This window comes from Psittacula echo (genome assembly GCF_963264785.1).
Source record: "Psittacula echo genome assembly, chromosome: 4".
NCBI lineage: Eukaryota > Metazoa > Chordata > Aves > Psittaciformes > Psittacidae > Psittacula > Psittacula echo.
Window position 1 is genome coordinate 18,644,041 of NC_137738.1, and position 19,990 is coordinate 18,664,030.

The following is a 19,990-nucleotide window of genomic DNA, read 5'->3' on the forward strand; positions in this document are numbered from 1 at the left end:
TGCAGTCCCAGATCCAGGCTTAATTTGAAGAGGATTTATTTCCAAATGCAAGAGATTAAAACTCACTAATGCGTGATGCTTGGGGATTCACAAGGGAAAGATGCTAGGAAAGTCTAAACAACGACTAAATACACAATCCATAGTCAAGCTAAAAATGTAAGAAAGATTAACTTTGTGTAAATGAACATTTTGTGTTTTAATATAATGACTCAGACAGGAAGTCTGCCTCTTCACATTGGCAAATAACTGATGTCTGCAGACCCTTACCCATTTATAAGGTTTCTCAACTGTAGACACACAACGTCAGCATGTGACAAAATCACCCAGTCCTAAATGAGTCTGGCATTTGAGACTTTGATGAGCAATAGTAGTTGATTTATTTTAAATTAAAAACTGGATGTTAAAATTAAAAAAATCCCAACCAAACTCCTTTTATTCCTTCATTATTGAAAATACGTAGTCTTGTAAAAAGAAAAAAAATACTACAAATACTGTTGCAATGTGCTTAAATAAGGGCTATTCTATCTGATTTCAAACAGTTCAAGAGCACTTCTTAATTTTACACTGCTTTGATGTTAGTCTGCTACAAGTATTTTGTTGTTGTTTTACTTGTTAATTTGGAAATAACTAGTTTCTGTAGCTATTGGGAAGCTGCATGCTCCAGTAACAGCATGCATATATGCTACCTATTCACAGAATTATATGGGGGGAAACAGTATTCAAGACCAAACTCTGGGAAAACCAGCTAGTTTGCACATAATAACCCATAAACACAGATGCACTGTTTTGTGCATTGTCCTTTTGTCCCTTGTTTACAAGAGTACAGAAATACATGAGAAATTTAGTGGGAAGGCTGGTCTTGGTTTTTTAAGGTATCTAGTGGCTTTTTACTGAAGACACTGTTTTCTCTGGCTTCACTGTAGCCTGTGCTTGCACAATTGCCCACATCGTTCAATTTCTCAATGTCACAATTCTCTCCTCTAAGAAAAAGGCATGTACAATCTCTGCAGCTAAATGTATTAATGTCCAGCATGCCTGGCTGAAGCATATTAATATATGTATGTTGAAGCAGCAGTAAGCCTGTGTAAGTACTTGTGTATGCTCATTATGACAGCTTCTTAGATCAGTGTACCTTTATTTTTAGCTATGCTTTGCTACTTAGATTATGATTCAAACTTTTGCTTCCTTACAGATGGCCTTGTACAACTCCATTTCACTGTAGATACAAAAGTTTCTCATCTGCTCACCTACTTAAGTACTAGTCACCTCATCCTAATTCATGTTCAATGAAAACTATTACCCTTTTTTATTTTTCTTAATTACTCACTCTCCTGTGTCTCTTTACATTAACACCATACTTCAGTCATTTCCATCCAAATAAATAGGCAGAACAAAAAGCCCTCAAGTGGTCTGCTACCTTTGTTTCCCATTGCCTCCAAAGTAATACTTCATTTTCCACTCTCATTTTCATTTTCTCATTAAATAAACCATGCAGCTTATTTTTACCAGCTGGAGTTTTCCATTATAATTATATTCTAGAGCTTCCTTCACTGTACCTCTCTACATCATGCCCTTTATTTTTACTTAATAATTGTGAAATTGAGATCCAGGCCTTTATCCTTAACCTTTTGAACTACAGACTTAATTTTACTCCATGGCTGTAATCACTTAACATCACGTTACTGCATTTTCCTCCTACCTAGCCCCAATAAGTGAACTCTCCCTGTTCCCCAACCCCGAACAAAGACTCTCAGAATCATGTTGCTAATATAATCCTTTCAGTCATCACTGATTATGCCACAAGCAATCATACCTTCTTCAGTAACCTTCCCTTCTTTATTACATTACTTTCTTTGTCTTTGAGGTTCTTGTCCATTTGATTATACTTTATTCACGACCAAGTTGCAGATAGGTTTCTGTCTCTGATCAATTGATAGTACCAGCTTTGTGTTACACTTTCAATCAAATCTTTCCCTGCTTTCTGCTGTGCTTGTTTTCCTTCCCAAAAAGAGTAAAAAACTTTTTTCAGAAAAAAAAAATTGCAAAATTAATAACTGTCTTTCTTTGAATTCTCCTTATGGTAATGTCTGTACAACAACTGGATAGGAGAATCCTAGCCTCTGATCATTGTGCTAATATTATACATGTTATTTCCTTTTATTTTCCTCTTTTCTTGCATTGTCCCCTGTCCAAAACTTGTATAGCAAGAGCTGTTAGGTATAATGATATTTCTCAGGTTTTGGTTCTTTCCTTGTATTTTTTTTACTCTTGAACTGAACAGAAATATCTATATTTCTCCCTAGTTTTCAGATCAAAAAACTCCAAACTCCACAGCCTTTTCTACTCATGGTCACCTAGTATTTTATCTGTCCCTTGGTCATAGACAAATCAAGAATGGACTTTGGAAGCTTTCATGACAAAATAACAAAGAAGGAAAACTACAATGCTAAAGATAAATGTTGGAAGGCGTTAGAGAAAACTGTGCAGATAGCATCTGCAGTGCATTAGAGGTATGTTCATGTCTCCTGCTAACACTTATTACATTGTAGTTTGCAACAAAGGATGCAGTTTACCATTTAGAAGATGGAAAAAAAATAAAAAGAGGGAAAAAAAAACAAATTGGAAAAAAAGATTTGTTGCCTGCTGCAGTCAGAGTCCTAAGGGTCCCTGAATTTCTCCATGAAATTTTGGTTTACTGTAAAAAAAGACAAATACATGCATACATGTTTACATGTATGCATATACATAAGCCCTCAGTAGGATATTTTAAGATTTTCTGTTATGGCTGAGTCTACCAAGACATATATTTTTAGGAAACATATAAATGTGTTTGGTAAGAATGTCAGAACAGCAGTGGAATTGTAAGATACTTACAACAGAGTCCAAATGTGACTTTAACATAAATGAAGATGTAGCACTCTTTCCTAAGAAACAGATTGTATCAGTAGCCTAGAAGACAGAAACATCCCTGCTTTTCTCAGTGTTGGACTATTAAAAGCTGAACAAGGCAGTTTACATGACAGCATTAACAATTTTAAGCAGAAGGAACAAATATTACAGGCGTTTGGGAGGATACCTGAAATATAAAAAAATATTGCCAAATTTTTTTTCACATTCCATTTAACTACAGAAACCTAAGGTTCTATATTACCACACCTTTTACAAGTAAAGGTTGTACTCTTTCTGGCAGAGCCCAAATAACATACTCAATGGATATTATACAGAAATTTAAGCCAAGTTTCAGATCTTAAGTTCTGGTCATTTGAAAAGAGTTTCTAGTCATATAGAAGGTACACATTTGGCACTAATGTTTCCAGGAGTTGGATGATGAGACAAACTCAGACTTTGGCAAGAGTCTTGGCCCTTCATCCTGTCCAGCTGATCTGTGGAAAGATTTTGATGTTCTAACTTCTAATCATTATCTCAGGCATGATAGTTGCCAAGAATAAGTAAAGTCTATGAAAAGTAAAACTTTGGAAAAAAAAGAAAGAACTTGAAAGTTTGGGCTATTATAAAACTTACACGGCTGTTTATTTGGAAGCGTATTATGTTGCTAGGTGACATAATGGAGTACAAGTCCTGGAACTGCCAGCTCCAGTATGCAGTATAACCCATATTATTTTTGTAATTGGAAGAAAACTACAACGGTAAAGGCAGATGATTAGTTGTGATGCTGTAACTATACAATGGCTGACCTTTTTAAAAAATGTAATTGCCAGATCCTGTAGCTCATACAGTCACGTAATTGTTTCAAGCCCATAGGTAGCCTGTATTCCATGGTGCACTTTCTCAAATACTGGAGATGAAACAAACTTAGACACTTATCTCTGAGGTTTAGCATAAATGCAAATGCTAAGAATTCTTTCAGGACAAAGTGATTCCCCAGGGAAAACAGAAAGGTCTTAAACATAGTCAACTCAAAGCAGAAAAAAACTTTTCAGGCCTCCAGCAAAAGATGCAGTCTCTAGAGCAGTACATTAACTGGCATGGCTAGCTATCACCTTCAGCCTCCATTTTCTGAGACTTTCTTCAAAGTTCTAAGAAACACAAATGCTGGAAACAGTTCTTTTTGTGTGGTAATAACAGAAAGACATCCCACAATTCCTGAGCTTCTATAATAAATTTTTACCTCTAACAACAGGCATCTTTCTCAATTCTTAGGAAATTTTGAAAGCCAATTTAGTTCTTTAGCTAGGCCTCAAGAGATGATTTTTGTTAATCAGAAATTCTAATTGTGGATAAAAAAAAACCCATGCTTTTTTCACATTCCTCTTATATCTTTTACCTCATTTTCTCTTAGAGTTTGGAAATCTGCTGTTCCCTTTTTTTTTTTTTAACATGTGAAGCTTCTTGTTGCTAACAAGCACTGGACATGATGTGTGGAGTCACCACAGTGGAAACTCTAATCAAATCCATGTTCATATGAAAATTTAGTTATACAATAGAATAGTAAAGTGATTGAGAGTTGTCTTAATCTCTCTCGGCTATTGAGAGTTTTGTGTTATTTTGTGGGGGTTTTGTTATTATTTTGTTACTTTTGTTATTTTTCAGTGCCAAACAAAAAGAACTACTTTAATTATTCCTTTAATTAGCTTTTAAATATGCCAAATAGTTTCTATCCTCATATGTACCTGGTACATACTACTTTGATTATTTATATAACTTTTCTGGAAAAAGAATGCTAGTTTAGAGAAAATGTAGCAGTCATATTAATACCCACATTACTTCAGCAAATAAGATACTTCTGACGCTTCTACTGAATGAGTTCCAGACTGCAGCAGAACGTGTTGTCATTAGTCCTCAGTCCTACATGCCTGCTTGATTTTGCAACTTATACCGCATTTAATGGTTATCTATTCCTCTAATCCTCACAGGTATTCATCTTCCCCTAGATATCTTGATCATCTTCAGCATGTATGACTGTCAGCCACATCATTAGGATTTAATTAATATATGCTACCATTTTTGGCATCAAGTTATTAACTAAAATATTGCATAAGATCTGTCTCCTCAGAAAAGTCTGCTAATAATTTCCTTACAGTCCAAGAATAGCCATTTTCTTAACAAACTATAATAGATCACCTTTAACTACATCATCACCAATTTAATAATTCTTCCACTGATCTCCAGTCTTCTGCAGTCAACATACCATATACTCAGGAGAAAAACCTAGGTAATAATGATGCAGCTTTTGTTTTGCAGAAAGACCAGTAAGTTTAGAGTGCTAATTCTGAGCTGGGTGCCACTATGCTAACATGCCATTCTTGAAGGCAATATATTGTGGAGCACAACACAGCACTTCAGCATTTCTGCAAGGAAAACTGTGTAATAAAAAGGGTATTTTAGAAGAAAATTGTGAATTTTTTCTGTTATCTTTGTTCTCCTTTTGGTCCACAACTGTTTGCTGCAGGTGGCCCAGGATTCCTTCCCCCATTTCAGAAATTTGGACTACGTTTTTAACCTGGAAGTAGCTTGAATCTGAGATTGCTCATTGGCTTATCTGTGCAGGCCATATCATATTCACAGTAGTCCTACGCAAACCCTATGGGTGTCTCTTCACTGTGGCACCTCTGCAGATCAGGATTTGTGCCAACAGTAATATAGTCTCACTCACCCAACTCCATATTCCAGCTACTGAACACCAGCAAACACAAAATGGCTTTCCACACAGCTAACTGCAGTGTTTCAATGTCCACTGCCCAGCTAATTAAAAATCCAGCTAAACTGCTAAGTAACACAGTTGACTTATTACATTTGCAGCTTTCCAAGGATACTGGACTCTCCTGTTTCTGTCTCAATACAAAATCAAACCAACTAACACAATTCCTGGACCTTCAGTTAAACATCCCAATTCTTTCTGAATTCTGGGGCTGAAATTTTCTACTCTTCTCTGTCAAATCCCTGTCTCCCAGTCTAAAATCATTGAATTCTCTGGGTTTTGCTTGCCTCTTGGCTGTAGGTGTTTCCCTCTCACCCTTTCTTCCTGTTAGTCACTCCTGGATCTGACATCACCTTCAGCATCCCCATCCCTAATGACAAGGGACAAAATTTTTTTGTAGTTTTGAAGCAATGCTGAGCAAATACGCACTATTTACTCCATTATTCCATTCCAATGTCCTGGTTTTCCTTCACTCTCTATATAACCACCAATTAATACTTTCCATTTGCTTGCATTTTTACAATTTTGACTTTTGCACTTGACTTTAGTTGCTGATTAGTCCTTTTCCATTTCATTCCCTGAAGGCTCACTGCTTACATCTCATATGCTTTCTGAGACAGTTTGCTCATACGCTTTCTGAGACATTTGTTCAGTTGAGACAGATAAACCCTTTGTCCTACTGTTTTTCATATTTGCACTACAAGTTCGACATACTTTTACCTTATATGAGTTAAAGAAATTCCTATCCTGCCCCGTAATCAAGTCCCTGATTTTCCACTTAATTTAAATTAGTGAGCTTGTAATCACTGTAATCTGATTTTTACCCCTACATCTCAAGAAAACTAAGGCCAAAATGCTATCATGCTGCTTGTGTAACTCTTTGGTAACCACAGAATAACGGGGCCCTACTATTAAGTCTATGTGTTTAGTTCTCGTAACAAAACAGTACCCTCTACTTCCCACCAGCAGTCTTTTCAGAACATTTTCTAGATTAAAATTCTGAAAAATTGAGGTCCTTATTGTCTGTAATCTACATGATTTCCCCCAATTTCCCTTCCTTATGTTCTGGCTGGTTATCAGACACTTCTCTTGAAGCTAGCGACCTCCCACAGGTGGTTTCAGCTGGCGGAGGGCCACATGGACACACAGATAACACACAACCGCACAGATCTGGTGGGGAATTACTGATGCAACAATGGAGTGATCCACATGCAATATAACCACGGCATCGCTCGACTAGGCAGTGTTTACAGTCTCCCTTTCCCCACATCCACGGTTCTTTGGCCTCAGGGAACACAAGTGGGAAACCATCCACCTGCGGCGGGATGGCAGCCACCGCTCGCACGTGGAACCCGTTTCTCCCTGCTCCTCCGGGCCGCATTAAAGACTCCCTCAGAGTATGAGAGGGCCCCGACTAACTCAGGAGGTGCCGAACTCGCCTCAGCCACGTAGGAGGCACCGCCGCCGCGGTGTACTCTGGGTAGCGTCATGCCGTGGTTACCGTTGCTAGGCAGGAGGCTCAGCCCGGTGGCGCTTGGCGGGCCGCGATGGTGAAGGAAACTATCCGGGTGTATGCCCGGGTGAAGCCGCTGGGCAGGAGGCAGCAGGCGGGGGTAGGATGGGGAGACAGCCGCTGTGCTGCTGGGGGGGAAGTGAGGCGTCTGGGGCGAGCCGGAGGGCGTCCCTGGGGCTGCCTGAAGGTGGGAGGGAGCTGGCAGCGGGAGTGTGCCGTCTCATCCCCTAGCAAAAGGCACCGCCGGCCTGTGGGAGGTGAGGAGTTTTCACGTGGTCGGGTGGGGAGCGGAAAGCCACAGCCCCAGACTGTTCTCTGAATCCTTAAAAAGTTAATAAAATCACCGAGTACAAGAGTTCAGGTTTAACTACTAGGGAAGGGGGTGAGGAACTTCTTTCCTGCCTACTTGTTGCAGGAAGACTCCAGAGTAAAAACTCCTGATGCTGATTATTCAGAGCAGTTCAACGCTGTTCTGAATGTTGGAGGGGCATGTGTAGTTGCCAGTCTGTAGCAGTCCTAGGAAGGGGTAATAACGGTGATCAGAAATCATGCATTTAAGTCTCTTCATTGTCTTCTGTTTTAAACTCTATTCATTCTGGTTTACTCTTTGCTAATTTATTCTTGCAGTTTTTTTGGAGAGGGTTGCTTTGGAGAGGGTCTGTGCTTTGTTTTTTTATAACATCTCAGATATTAAAGTGCTTTAGTAAGCAAATTATGTCAAAGAGGCAGTGATTCTGTTTCAAATCTTATGGTAGTGTTTGCATAGTAACAAACAGGATGATAATAGCTGAAGGAGGATCTGCTCAGGTATTAAGTGAAATATACATGACTTTTGTTTCCTTCGGGCACTAAGCTTACACAAAGGTTGTACATAAGGACTGTACTGTGCTATTGTGAAAATTATTTTTCTAATTTGTACTCATGCTTATTAGATCTATTCAATTGATGATGATGAGAAATCGCTGTCCACTCTGGAGGTTATTGTGCCACATGATTTAGCAGATGGTGTCGTCAATAATAAACGAGAGAGCTACAAGTTCAAGTAAGTAAAAGGCTTATCGTCATATCTTCTGCCTTCAATGATTAATATCACTATGTGTAGTTATAAAGGATGTAGTGATACAGATCTAGAGAACCAGGAAAAGCCCAATCTTAAAATTAAGTTTTGGTATAGATAAGTTTATTTTCTTGCAGCTCCCTCAACAAGAGGCATAATCGAGCATATTATAATCTTCACCTGCATGGACTTGATAGCATTTGATAAAGTTGTGGAGGTTTTGTCTATCCATTGCAATCTTTGAGATGATACTTAGAAATATATAATGATTTGCATCTTCATTTATCAGCTCTGCCATTATTACAGCTTTTTTTTTTTTTTTTGTATTTGTGTATGAATGCAGGACTGTGTATGTTCTCTTGTTACCTAATGAGTTGGCATAGACTGGCTAAAGATGTCTTGATGCAAAACACTCTGTTTAGAAATTGTTTTAGGCATAACCAAACCATGGTAAAGAAAAACAGAGATTGTTGAAAGAAATAAAATCCTTGTTGTAGAATGTAAATATTTTTAGAAACTAAAAATAAACAAAGCAATATCAATAAAATATTTTTCTTTTTGACAGAAAACTTGGAGGCAGCACTTAAAGTTTTGATGATGAACAAAGCTAGACGTATAACCACTTCTAATGATGAGGTTGAGGTTGCCTTTTTCCAAGTTGAATATGCTTTATTTTATAATACCAAATCAAGTAAATTTGTTGCTCTATGCCGTTAAAACTGAAGTCCCAGATAAACAGCTGCATCTCAGACTGATGTCATTTTATATCAGCTAAAGAGATCTGTTCTACTTGCGAAGAGATGAGTTCCCCTCTCCAACTAGATTTGTATGCAAAACTAGCTTAGGTTGCAGATGCCTGAGTGAGCTATAATGAATGTTGATATTTTTTCTGACTTTATAACTTATTAAAAAATCTATAGAGATTTATATAGAGAAAAGCTATCCCTTATTACCGTTAAGGCAAAGCAAAAATAATGCTGTGGAGAAAACATTTCTTTTTCCTCTGTAAAACTCATGCTTTCATGAAGTCTGTTTATCCTGGTCACCTCAAACATTAGTCTTCTTTGCTCTTACTTGCTTATATAGGGATCAAGTGAGTATACATTTGCAGATAGGAGGGACAGCACAGCAGGGCACAAGCAGTATGGGAGGTTTCTGGAGTGTATGGATAACTTCCTAACCTGTGGTTAAAAAGCCGAGGACGGGAGAAGCTCTTCTGCATCTCATATTTGCAAACATGGAAGAACTGATCAGGGATATTAAACTGGGTGATAGCCTTGGCTGCAGTGGCCATGATATACTGAAGTTCAGCATACTGACAGAAGGGAGCAAGGCAGAAAGTAGGATTACAACCTTGTATTTGGGATCAGACTGAAGAGAGATCAGACGTTGGCCTGTTCAGGGCCCTGCTTGAAAGAATTCCATGAGACACAACCCTGATGAGAAGTCCAAGAGCTGGCCAATTTTCAAGGATCACCCCCTCCAACAGTCCATCCAGAAGAATGGGAAATGATGCAAAGGCGGCAGGAGAAACAGCTCCTGACTAAATGCAAACATAGAAAGGAAGTGTACAAGCATCAGGTGACCAACAAAGGCTTGTGTGAAGAATGGATTTAGGAAAGCCAGATAGTTGTGCTGCCATTCAGAGGGACCTCAAGAAGCTGGAGAAATCGGCCAATATGATTCTCAAGTTCAACAAAGTGAAGTGCCAAGCTCTGCTCCTGGTGACAATAACCAGGGCAGGCTCAGGACTGACTGGAAGCAAGTTTGCAGGAAAGGACCTGAAGTCCTGGCGGACAAAAAGTTGAATGTCAGTCAGCAATACGCCATTTGTGGCAAAGGTCTTAGAAAGAGCATTGCCAGCAGGTCAAAGGAGTTGATCCTTCCCCTCCAGTGAGATCACATCTGGAATTCTGTATCCAGTACTGAGCTCCAGCAAAGAGATGCAAAGATGATTAAGGGTTTGGAATGTCTGACATGTGAAGAAAGGCTGAGAGACCTGGACTGTTTATCCTGGAGAAGAGAAGGCTCAAGGGGATTTTATCAATGTGTATAAACATCTGATGGGGAGGGGGGGAAATAAAGAAGACTGAGCCAGATGCTTTTAAGTGGTGTCCAGTGACAGGGCAAGTGTTAAAGGGCAAAAATTGAAATACAGGAAATGTAAAAGTGTGTTTGTTTGTTTGCTTTGCTGTGGGGTAATCAAATACAGGAACAGGTTGCCCACAGAAGCTATGAAGATACTCAAAAGCTGACTAGACAGACCCCTGCTCTACCTGACTCTCCTTTGAGCAGTGGGATTGGAGCAGATCATCCCTTCCAACCTCAAATATTCTATGATTCTGGAAGACAACTGCAGATATCTTATACAGGAAGTGTCAAAACATAGGTTGAATTAAATGTCTCCTTGTGACTTAAAGTAACTGTGCAGCAGAATGAAGGAAGTAGTTATGAAAAAACGTGAGCCTGGCTGTACTGGTGGGATGCTGTAATTGGTTATAGTGTAATCTATTTATCCAGGTTTCAGTGTGGTGCCAGTTACAAACACTGATTCTCTTGATAGATTTAAAATACGGTTTATTTTTTTTCTAAGCCACATCATTTTATCAAAGGATTTGATTGTACAGATCTTTTCAAAGCAGCACTGTGTACAGCCTATTTATATACAATAGCACAACAGCATGTTGTGGTTAAGACTACAGGGAAAACATTGTACTAAGTTATGTAAGCCTAGTGATGTAAACATTGACTATTACAAACACAAACAAAAATGTATGAATCAAGTAGTGTTTTAAGATTCTAAGCAATTATTATTTGCTTAATATTTTCAGATTTCAGAAAATTTTTGATCAAGAGGCAAAACAAGATGTGGTTTTTGACAGCATTGCCAAACCAGTAGCAGAATGGTACGTTGTTGATCTTGGGAGTAATCGGGGTGACACATGGTCAAAAGTAGCTTTCATTGTATTAGAATCATAGAATAGTTAGGGTTGGAAAGGACCTTAAGATCATCTAGTTCCAAACCCCCTGCCATGGGCAGGGACACCCCACACTAAACCATGCCACCCAAGGCTTCATCCAACCTAACCTTGAATACTGCCAGGGATGGAGCATTCACAACTTCCCTGGGCAGCCCATCCCAGTGCCTCACCACCCTCACAGTAAAGAATTTCTTCCTTATATCCAGTCTAAATTTCCCCTTTTTAAGTTTGAACCCGTTACCCCTTGTCCTATCACTACAGTCCCTAATGAAGAGTCCATCCCCAGCATCCTTGTAGGCCCCCTTCAGATACTGGAAGGCTGCTGTGAGGTCTCCACGCAGCCTTCTCTTCTCCAGGCTGAACAGCCCCAACTTTCTCAGCCTGTCTTCATAAGGGAGGTGCTCCAGTCCCCTGATCATCCTCGTGGCCCTCCTCTGGACTTGTTCCAACAGTTCCATGTTGTTTTTATGTTGAGAACACCAGAACTGCACACAATACTCCAAGTGAGGTCTCATGAGAGCAGAGCAGAGGGGCAGGAACTGCTTGAAGAAGAGCTGGCAAGTGTTTTTCTCACTGCTATAAAAGCAGATTGATGTTTTAATTTTCTAAATACTGACTTATCTGAGTCTAAGAGATATGCAATAATCCCAAAAGAATTTTATGTATGGTAAGGTTCCATTTTTAGCTCCTAAAATAGCATTGCTACTATTGCTGTATTTTGTTGCATAGACATAGAAATCCATGTCCAATTAATTTTTTTATATAATGTAAGCTCACTTCATTGCCTTAGGAAAGTATTCCCTATGTAGTTCCATGAAGGGGTAAACATAATGAAAATCATAATCCTCTGTTTAGTTTTTATTTAGGGACACTCATGAATTAATATCTCTGGAGATAGTCTCAAACTTTGCCCTCCTTATTTTTGTTTTAAATTTTAAGGCACTGGTTTTATTTTTCTTCTCCATAAAATAACCAAACAATGCTGGTATTTCAGAGTTTGCAAAGGCAACCAGGTAAGACTGATGTCGAAGTCCTCTTCATTCATTGTGCTGAACTGGGTGGATTTTCCAATATGCCATTCTCTTTGCTCAGCTTATGCCTGCATTGCTGATGTTAGCACTGGTTTTAGTGTGGGAGAAGATCTCTGACTGGAGGAAGCAGAATTTCTGCATAATGTTTCATCAAGATTTCTGCTCAGAATCCAAATTTGTGAGTTGGGAATTATTACTTTAGGTATCAACTTCTTTCTCATTCATTGTCTGACTGTCGTGTTTTAAGCCCAGCCTGTAACTCAGAAACACGCAGCTGCTTGCTCGCTCACCCCACTTCTTCCTCCCCCTGCTCCTGGAGGGGTGGGGGGGAGAACTGAAAGAATGTAACTCCCATGGTTTGAGATAAGAACAGTCCAGTAACTAAGGTATAACACAAACCACTACTGCTACCACCAAGAAAAATAATGATAAGGGAATATCATTATTACAACAAGGGAAGAGAATACAACTGCCCACCACCTGCCAACTGGTACCCAACCTGATCTGAGCAGTGACCTAGCCCTTCCAGGTAACTTCCCGCACTTTATATACTGGGCATGATGTGTTGTTGTATGGAATACCCTTTGGCTAATCTAGGTCAGGTGTCCTGTCTCTGCTTCCTCTCAACTTCCCCTCCTCCCTGGCAGAGCATGAAACTGAAAAGCCCTTGGTCAGAGTAAACATTACTTAGCAACAACTAAAAACATCAGTGTTATCAGCGTTGTTCCCAGGCTGAAAGTCAAAACCACAGCACTGCACCAGCTACTAAGAAGGAGAAAAATGACTGCTACTGCTGAACCCAGGACAGTACCCACCCCTTATTCCATACCATTCACGTCATGCTCAGATCCCACATTTTTCAATATGCCATCACTTTTGTCTCATATATATATATATGTGCGCACCCACACTCACACAAAGAGAGAGATATTATTCCTTAGTGCATGGACCAATCCCTATGAAGCTGATGAGTACATCCAGTCCATGATGTCAGGCTCCATCTCTTGTAACAGTCTTTCAGATCAAAAGAGGCGGTGTGCAGTGTTGGTTTGTTGCCTGCTGATGACACTGCGGAACTTGTCTGGTCACTGCTGAGCTCATCTGGTTTCATCAAAGTTCATTCTCTGGTGGGATGATGGCCGGAGGGAAGTCAGGGCCAGTCACTGGTGGCCTGCACACATCTAGTCGGCGGGCTTTAAAAGTGCTATATAGCAGGCAACAGCATACAATTGAGTTCATTGGCTGATTTCCCCTAAAATCAAATCCCCTTAAGGTACACATGGGACTTCCCCATCTTCCCACATTACCCACCAAGTATATCCTGATCCCTGAGCAAAAACAATCCCATGAGTGGGTTTGCTTTTACCTGAAGCAAGAATAACCCAGGCTGTCTTCCCCAGCAAATTCTTCATGTGCACCACAGGAACTTTATCAGCTTCTACAGTATGTAAAAGTTCTGACTGTGCTGGGCCAGCCCTGTTGGCAGATCCTCTGGTGTTGACCAACCAGGTAGCTTTTGGTAAATGTGTATCCCAATGTTTGAAAGTCCCACCACCCATTGCTCTCAATGTAGTTTTTAACAGCCCATTGTACCATTTGATTTTCCCAGAGGCTGGTGCATGGTAGGGGATGTGATAGACCCACTCAATGCCATGCTCTTTGGCCCAAGTCTCTATAAAGTTATTCCAGAAATGAGTCCCATTGTCTGACTCAATTCTTTCTGGGGTGCCGTGTCGTGACAAAATCTGTTTGTCAAGGCCCAGGATAGTGTTCCGGGCAGTGGCATGGGGCACAGCGTATGTTTCCAGCCATCTGGTGGTTGCTTCCACTATGGTAAGCGCATGACGCTTGCCTTGGCGAGTTGGTCGGAATGTGATATAGTCAATCATAGAATCATAGAATAGTTAGGGTTGGAAAGGACCTGAAGATCATCTAGTTCCAAACCCCCTGCCATGGGCAGGGACACCCCACACTAAACCATGCCACCCAAGGCCTCATCCAACCTGGCCTTGAACACCACCAGCGATGGAGCATTCACAACCTCCCTGGGCAACCCATCCCAGTGCCTCACCACCCTCACAGTAAAGAATTTCTTCCTTATATCCAATCTAAACTTCACCTGCTTAAGTTTTAACCCGTTTAATCCTGTCACTACAGTCGCTAATGAATAGTCCATCCCCAGCATCCTTGTAGGCCCCCTTCAGATACTGGAAGGCTGCTATGAGGTCTTCACGCAGCCTTCTCTTCTCCAGGCTGAACAGCCCCAACTTTCTCAGCCTATCTTCATGCGGGAGGTGCTGCAGTCCCCTGATCATCCTCGTGGCCCTCCTCTGGACTTGTTCCAACAGTTCCATGTTGTTTTTATGTTGAGGACACCAGAACTGCACACAATACTCCAAGTGAGGTCTCACGAGAGCAGAGTAGAGGGGCAGGATCACCTCCTTCGACCTGCTGGTCACACACCTTTTGATGCAGCCCAGGATACGGTTGGCTTTCTGGGCTGCGAGCGCACACTGAAGCCGGCTCGTGTTCATTTTCTCATCGACCAACACCCCCAAGTCCTTCTCCACAGAGCTGCTCTGAATCTCTTCTCTGCCCAACCTGTAGCTGTGCCTGGGATTGCTCCGACGCAGGTGTAGGACCTTGCACTTGGCATGGTTAAACTTCATAAGGTTGGCATCAGCCCACCTCACAAGCGTGTCAAGGTCCCTCTGGATGGCATCCCTTCCCTCCGGCGTATCAACCGAACCACACGGCTTGGTGTCATCGGCAAACTTGCTGAGGGTGCACTCAATCCCACTGTCCATGTCACCGACAAAGATGTTGAACAAAACTGGTCCCAACACCGATCCCTGAGGGACACCACTCGTTACCGGTCTCCAGCTGGACATTGAGCCATTGACCACAACTCTTTCCGTGCGGCCGTCCAGCCAGTTCTTTATCCACCGAGTGGTCCACCCATCAAATTGATGTCTCTCCAATTTAGAGACAAGGGTGTCGTATGGGACAGTGTCGAACGCTTTGCACAAATCCAGGTAGATGACGTCAACAATCTGCCATGCCTCCCCATATTTGTACTTCAGCCATTGTCCTCCATACCAAAGAGGCTTTAACTGTTTGGCTTGCTTAATTGCAGCACATCTTTCACAGTTGTGAATAACCTGGGCAATAGTGTCCATTGTTAAGTCCACCCCTCGATTACGAACCCATCTGTATGTTGCATCTCTGCCCTGATGGCTTGAGGTGTCATGGGCCCACAGGGCCAAAAATAATTCACCCTTGTGTTCCCAGTCTAAGTCTGTCTGAGCCACTTCAATCTTAGCTGCTTTATCTACTTTTTGGTTGTTCTGGTGTTCCTCAGCGGCTTGACTCTTGGGTACATGAGCATCTACATGGCATAATACCTTCACCACCAGGGTCTGCACCCGGGCAGCGATATCTTGCCACAGTGCAGCAGCCCAAATGGGTTTACCTCTGCGTTGCCAGTTGCTCTGCTTCCATTGCTGCAACCACCTCCACAGGGCATTTTCCACCATCCATGAGTCAGTATAAAGTACTGGCCACTTTTCTCATTCAGCAATGTCCAAGGCCAGCTGGATGGCTTTCACCTCGGCAAACTGACTCAATTCACCCTCCCCTTCAGCAGTCTCTGCAACTTGTCGTTGAGGACTCCATACGGCTGCCTTCCATCTCCGATGCTTTCCCACAATACGGCAGGACCCATCAGTAAACAAAGCATACTGCTTTTCACTTTCTGACAGTTTATTATATGGTGGGGCCTCTTCAGCACGCATCACCTCCTCCTCTGGTGACATTTCAAAATCTTTTCCCTCTGGCCAGTCCATGATGACTTCTAGAATGCCTGGACGACTGGGATTTCCTGTTCGAGCTCGTTGTGTAATTAAGCAAGCCCACTTAATCCATGTAGCATTGATTGCACTATGTGTTCAACACTGTCCCACATGACACCCTTGTCTCTAAATTGGAGAGACATCAATTTGATGGGTGGACCACTCAGTGGATAAAGAACTGGCTGGACGGCCGCACGGAAAGAGTTGTGGTCAATGGCTCAATGTCCAGCTGGAGACCGGTAACGAGTGGTGTCCCTCAGGGATCGGTGTTGGGACCAGTTTTGTTCAACATCTTTGTCGGTGACATGGACAGTGGGATTGAGTGCACCCTCAGCAAGTTTGCCGATGACACCAAGCCGTGTGGTTCGGTTGATACGCCGGAGGGAAGGGATGCCATCCAGAGGGACCTTGACACGCTTGTGAGGTGGGCTGATGCCAACCTTATGAAGTTTAACCATGCCAAGTGCAAGGTCCTACACCTGCGTCGGAGCAATCCCAGGCACAGCTACAGGTTGGGCAGAGAAGAGATTCAGAGCAGCTCTGTGGAGAAGGACTTGGGGGTGTTGGTCGATGAGAAAATGAACACGAGCCGGCTTCAGTGTGTGCTTGCAGCCCAGAAAGCCAACCGTATCCTGGGCTGCATCAAAAGGTGTGTGACCAGCAGGTCGAAGGAGGTGATCCTGCCCCTCTACTCTGCTCTCGTGAGACCTCACTTGGAGTATTGTGTGCAGTTCTGGTGTCCTCAACATAAAAACAACATGGAACTGTTGGAACAAGTCCAGAGGAGGGCCACGAGGATGATCAGGGGACTGCAGCACCTCCCGCATGAAGATAGGCTGAGAAAGTTGGGGCTGTTCAGCCTGGAGAAGAGAAGGCTGCGTGAAGACCTCATAGCAGCCTTCCAGTATCTGAAGGGGGCCTACAAGGATGCTGGGGATGGACTATTCATTAGCGACTGTAGTGACAGGATTAAACGGGTTAAAACTTAAGCAGGTGAAGTTTAGATTGGATATAAGGAAGAAATTCTTTACTGTGAGGGTGGTGAGGCACTGGGATGGGTTGCCCAGGGAGGTTGTGAATGCTCCATCCCTGGTGGTGTTCAAGGCCAGGTTGGATGAGGCCTTGGGTGATATGGTTTAGTGTGGGGTGTCCCTGCCCATGGCAGGGGGTTTGGAACTAGATGATCTTCAGGTCCTTTCCAACCCTAACTATTCTATGATTCAATGTGTAGAGGAGACTCTGCCTTTGAACATGCAGCCCAGCATGGGCAACTGGGGTGCCAGGAGGAGCTGTGCTTCAGTGCAAATCACTTCTGAAGCAGCTTGAACCCCTTCATAGGCTGCCAGTATCTCTTTCTCAGTTGGGATATAGCTGGCCTCAGATCCCGGACTCCAAAAGCCAAGGGGTCGACCTCGAATCTCCCCTGGAGCTTTCTGCCAGAGGCTCCAGGTAGGACCATTCTCCCCAGCTGCGGTGTACAGTACATTTTTTACATCTGGCCCAGTTCGGACTGGTCCAAGGGCTACTGCATGAACTATCTCTCATTTAATTTGCTCAAAGTCTTGTGGTTGCTCAGGACCCCATTTGAAATCATTCTTTGAAATCACATGATAGACAGGGCTTACAATCCAACTGTAATTTGGGATGTGCATTGTCCAGAATCCCACAACACCCAACAAAGCTTTTGTTTCTTTCTTATTAGTTGGTGGAGACATTGCTGTTATCTTGTTGATCACATCTGTGGGGATCTGGCAATGTCCACCTTGCCATTTTATTCCCAAAAATTGAATCTCCTGTGCAGGTCCCTTGACCTTACTCCATTTTATGGCAAAAACCCTCTTTTAGCAGGATTTGAATTATTTTCCTCTCTTTCTCAAAAACTTCTTCCGCTGTATCACCACACACAATAATGTCATCAATGTATTGCAGGTGTTCTGGATCTTGCCCCTGTTTCAGTGAAGCCTGGATCAGTCCATGGCAGATGGTAGGGCTGTGTTTCCACCCCTGGGGCAGTCAGTTCCAAGTGTACTGGACGCCTCTCCAAGTAAAAGCAAACTGTGGCCTGCACTCTGCTGCCAAAGGAATTGACAAGAATGCATTGGCAATATCAATTGTGCCTTCCCACTTGGCTGCCTTTGACTCCAGTTCATACTGAAGTTCTAGCATGTCTGGTAAGGCAGCACTCAATGGTGGTGTGACTTCATTCAGGCCACAAGAGTCTACTGTTAGTCTCCACTCTCGCACTGGCCTTATGGGCCAGACTTTCGCACTGGCCATATGGAGCTGTTAAAGGGTGAGAGGGTCCTGCTGATCACTGCTTGTCTCTCCAGTCTACGGATCAGCTTATGGATGGAAATCAGGGAGTTTTGGTTGGTGCGATATTGCCGCCAGTGCACTGTTGTGGTCGCAACTGGCACTTGTTGTTCTTTGACCTTCAGCAAGCCCACAGCAGAATTATCCTCTGAGAGACCAGGCCAGGTGGACAGCTGCTTAATTTCGTCTGTCTCCAAAGCAGCAACACCAAAAGCCCACCGGTACCCTTTTAGGTCTTTGAAGTACCCTCTCCTGAGGTAGTCTATGCCAGTAATGCGTGGAGCCTCTGGACTGGTCACAACGGGGTGCTTTTGCCCCTCCCTCCCAGTCAGGCTGATTTCAGCCTCCAGTACAGTCAACTCTTGGGATCCTCCTGTCACTCCAGGACACTGACTCATCTGTTGGTTTAAGCTATGATTCTGCAAGTTATTCTTCAGCCTACTGCACTATTGCATGTTTTGTGCTGTAGGAAAACAGACATCCTCAGCTGGACTTATAGTCTTTCTCAAATTTTTATTTGGAAGTAAAAATATACCTAGCTCTTTATAATTTCATTTTCTTGTCCTCTCCCCACCCTGCCGCTTCTTAAAAGTCCCACTTAACACAGGAGGGTAAATGACAGTGAAAATGAAGAGCCAGTGAATTTTAAACTTCACTGAAGTTAAATATTCTTTTTAAAAAATTGTTTTATTTCTTTCACCCAAAAGGTATTTCTTTGCTTATCTGACTTTTTAACATATAGCTTCAAGTTAACTCATTTACTTAGCTTTAAATAATTCTGAGTTTAATGGTGACTGCAGAAAAAAAATTTTTACTTGACTGTGTGTGGATAGAGAAGGATTAAAAGTCTTATTGTTACATGCTATGGATTGAATTATTTTCAGGAAAAATTGAGAGTATCAAAGCTAAACAGCAGCAGAGTGACTTTTCCCACCCCCACCCCTCCCCCCTTTGGTTGTTGATAGAAAATGAAGAGGTTTTCCAGTTAATAATTCACTTATGCAGTACTCTAACAAACAGTAAGTGGTATTGTTTTCCTCTCTTTCAGTGTTGGCTGATACAAGATTTTTATGCATTGATTTGGTCCATTTTGCAAACTTTAGCTTTGATTTTTAGATATTTTTAAGTATTTGTAAGTACTTAAATGTTATTAAAATCAATGGTGTTTAGGCATACGTTTATCTCCAAATAGCTGAGTCTTTATCTTCAATGCTAAAATTAATTTATAACATCATTATTAACTGAATCATGAATATTTTGACTGAGTGTTATAATGTATTAAAGCTTGTATTCTAATTGTCAGTTGTATTGTTACTGGTAATATTAAAGGATAATTTTGGTGTGTTTTTTATAGTAGAGTAGGCAATAACTGAAGTATGTTCTTGTTTCTCATCCTTTTCCTTAATTTTTACCCTTTCTTAAGCAAAAAAATACTTATTTCAAAATGCCTTCAGTCATGAGGTTCCTTGCCTAGTGGAGTCCATAACTGTGTCTGAAGTTTATTTCACTCTATAGTGAATGGCTCAATTTTCCGATGTGGGATAGTAAGAATTGCCTTGTTACTCTGAAAGACCACAGTCTTTAA

At 41.9% G+C, this 19,990-nt stretch overlaps 1 protein-coding gene across 1 annotated transcript in view; it reads left to right on the top strand.

The window, feature by feature from the left end:
- Positions 1-7,206: 7,206 nt before the first annotated feature.
- Positions 7,207-19,990, top strand: part of KIF6 (kinesin family member 6) — a gene marked incomplete at both ends in the record, with an annotated part of 157,951 nt that continues 145,167 nt past the window's right edge. Inside the window, 3 exons of the mRNA XM_080615857.1 lie at positions 7,207-7,272; positions 8,105-8,214; positions 11,061-11,135. Coding sequence (XP_080471983.1) covers positions 7,207-7,272; positions 8,105-8,214; positions 11,061-11,135 — 251 coding nt within the window. The remainder of the gene's footprint in view (positions 7,273-8,104; positions 8,215-11,060; positions 11,136-19,990) is intronic.